Source organism: Echinops telfairi, unplaced genomic scaffold (genome assembly GCF_000313985.2).
Source record: "Echinops telfairi isolate 266 unplaced genomic scaffold, ASM31398v2 ScPeMD7_655;HRSCAF=1070, whole genome shotgun sequence".
NCBI lineage: Eukaryota > Metazoa > Chordata > Mammalia > Afrosoricida > Tenrecidae > Echinops > Echinops telfairi.
Window position 1 is genome coordinate 17,913,025 of NW_022104553.1, and position 1,676 is coordinate 17,914,700.

General features: G+C 58.1%; 1 protein-coding gene across 1 annotated transcript in view; it reads left to right on the forward strand.

Moving 5' to 3' along the window:
* LOC101644531 (leukocyte immunoglobulin-like receptor subfamily B member 4) overlaps positions 1 to 1,676 on the forward strand; it is a 6,604-nt gene that overhangs the window by 1,371 nt on the left and 3,557 nt on the right. Inside the window, exons 2-3 of the mRNA XM_030886274.1 lie at positions 25 to 318; positions 909 to 947. Coding sequence (XP_030742134.1) covers positions 25 to 318; positions 909 to 947 — 333 coding nt within the window. The remainder of the gene's footprint in view (positions 1 to 24; positions 319 to 908; positions 948 to 1,676) is intronic.

Here is a 1,676-nt window from a genome sequence, read left to right on the forward strand (position 1 = left end):
GATGGCCTCCTTCTCTCCCAGGAGCTTCCGAGGACAAGCCCTCCCTCTCAGCCCACCCGGGCCCCTCGGTGGCCCCAGGACAGAACGTGTCCCTGCAGTGTCGATCAAGTGGCTGGTTTGACACAGTCTATTGGTTCAGGGAGGACATCAATCACCCTCCTCAGCTCATTCATTCTGAGAGCCAGACGGGGCCCTTCCAGGCCAACTTCACCATGAGCCATGTGACCTCAGCCCATGGGGGCACCTACAGGTGCTACACGTCATTCAGGAAGTACCTGTTGTCCCAGCCAAGTGACCCTCTGGAGCTAGTAGTCTCAGGTAAGTGACTCCTTAGCCCCTCCCCTCTGTGGCCTGAGGGCCACCTCAGGGCTCTGCCCCAGGGGACCTCTGGCCAGGCATGAAGGAAAGGGAATTCTCAAGGAGACTCATTCAGAGAGGACCCACCCTTCGTAGGGATAGAAGAAAGGGCACTGCCCACCCTTGCCTTCTCTTCTGTCCTCAACCCTGAGACCCAGCTATGTCCCTGGGGGGAGGCAGGATGCTGAAGAGGGTCCAAGCTCACTAAGAGGAAAGGCCAGAGGCCTTCCAATTCTCATTATGCCTGTTTCTCCAGTCCTGTAGCTTCCATTCCAGAGATCCAATCCAGATGTTTAGTACCAGAGGGCTCATCCCCATGAGGGACCACCATGCACCCTCTAAGCTGATGGAATGTTCCATCCTGCATCCAGCATGGCTTGTGTCCAGGGGACTGGGAGAGGGGCTGACATGAGCTTGTTCACTGCAGACACCGGGGGGCTCTGGGGCCAGGGCCAGATGAGTGGAGGGACAATTCAAACAGATAGAGGTGTGGGGTCCAGCCTGGAGGAGAAGCCGAGCACTGACACCCCTCACCTTGTCCTGCCCCCCAGGAGGCCTGCAGGATCACCACCAATCAGAGGCACCGAAAGGTAGGTGAGGGTCTCTGAAGGGGGGACGGTGAGAGGAGCTGAGTCCGGCCTGGGCTCAATCACGTATCTCAGTGGTGACTCTCAAGGAGGCCCTTCCTTCTCTCTGGGTTCATGTCACCGTTGAGAAAGGGGAAGCTGTCCAGCAAACTCCTCGGGGGGAGGTGCACAGCGATGACGCTGGCCTCCCTGCCCTTCCATCGCCTTCCGATGAGCAGCTGTGGTTTAGGGGAAGGAGAGTGCTGGCAGAGCCAGACCCTCCCCGGGTCCCATCCCAGCTCCATCCCCTACTTCCCAGCTGTGGGGCCTCTGGGTCTCTGGCAAGTCACAATCCCTGCCCCTAACCAGAAGATCACACCTCCATCCTCTGCCTCTGGACTGCTTTGAGATGTAGGGGCATTGCCATGCAGAAAGCTGGGCCTGGGGCCACCCTGACCCCATAATGGGTCCAGGGCAGAGCTGCCGTCCACTGCCACCCTCCTCCCAACGACATAGATCCAATGTCCAGAGAGGCCCCACATAGGGGTTACAGGACTTTACAGAGTGTGGGATTGAGCCAGGCTGGGCTAAGGGATGGGAGGTGGCTGAAGTTTGGTGGACAAACCAGAACCCCAACTCACTGCCATCGAGTCAGTGCTGACTGTTGGTGACCCTACAGACCAGGGTAGAACCGTCCCTGTGGGTTAGAATGTAACTCTTTACGGGAATAGAAAGTCCCATCTTTCTCCCAAA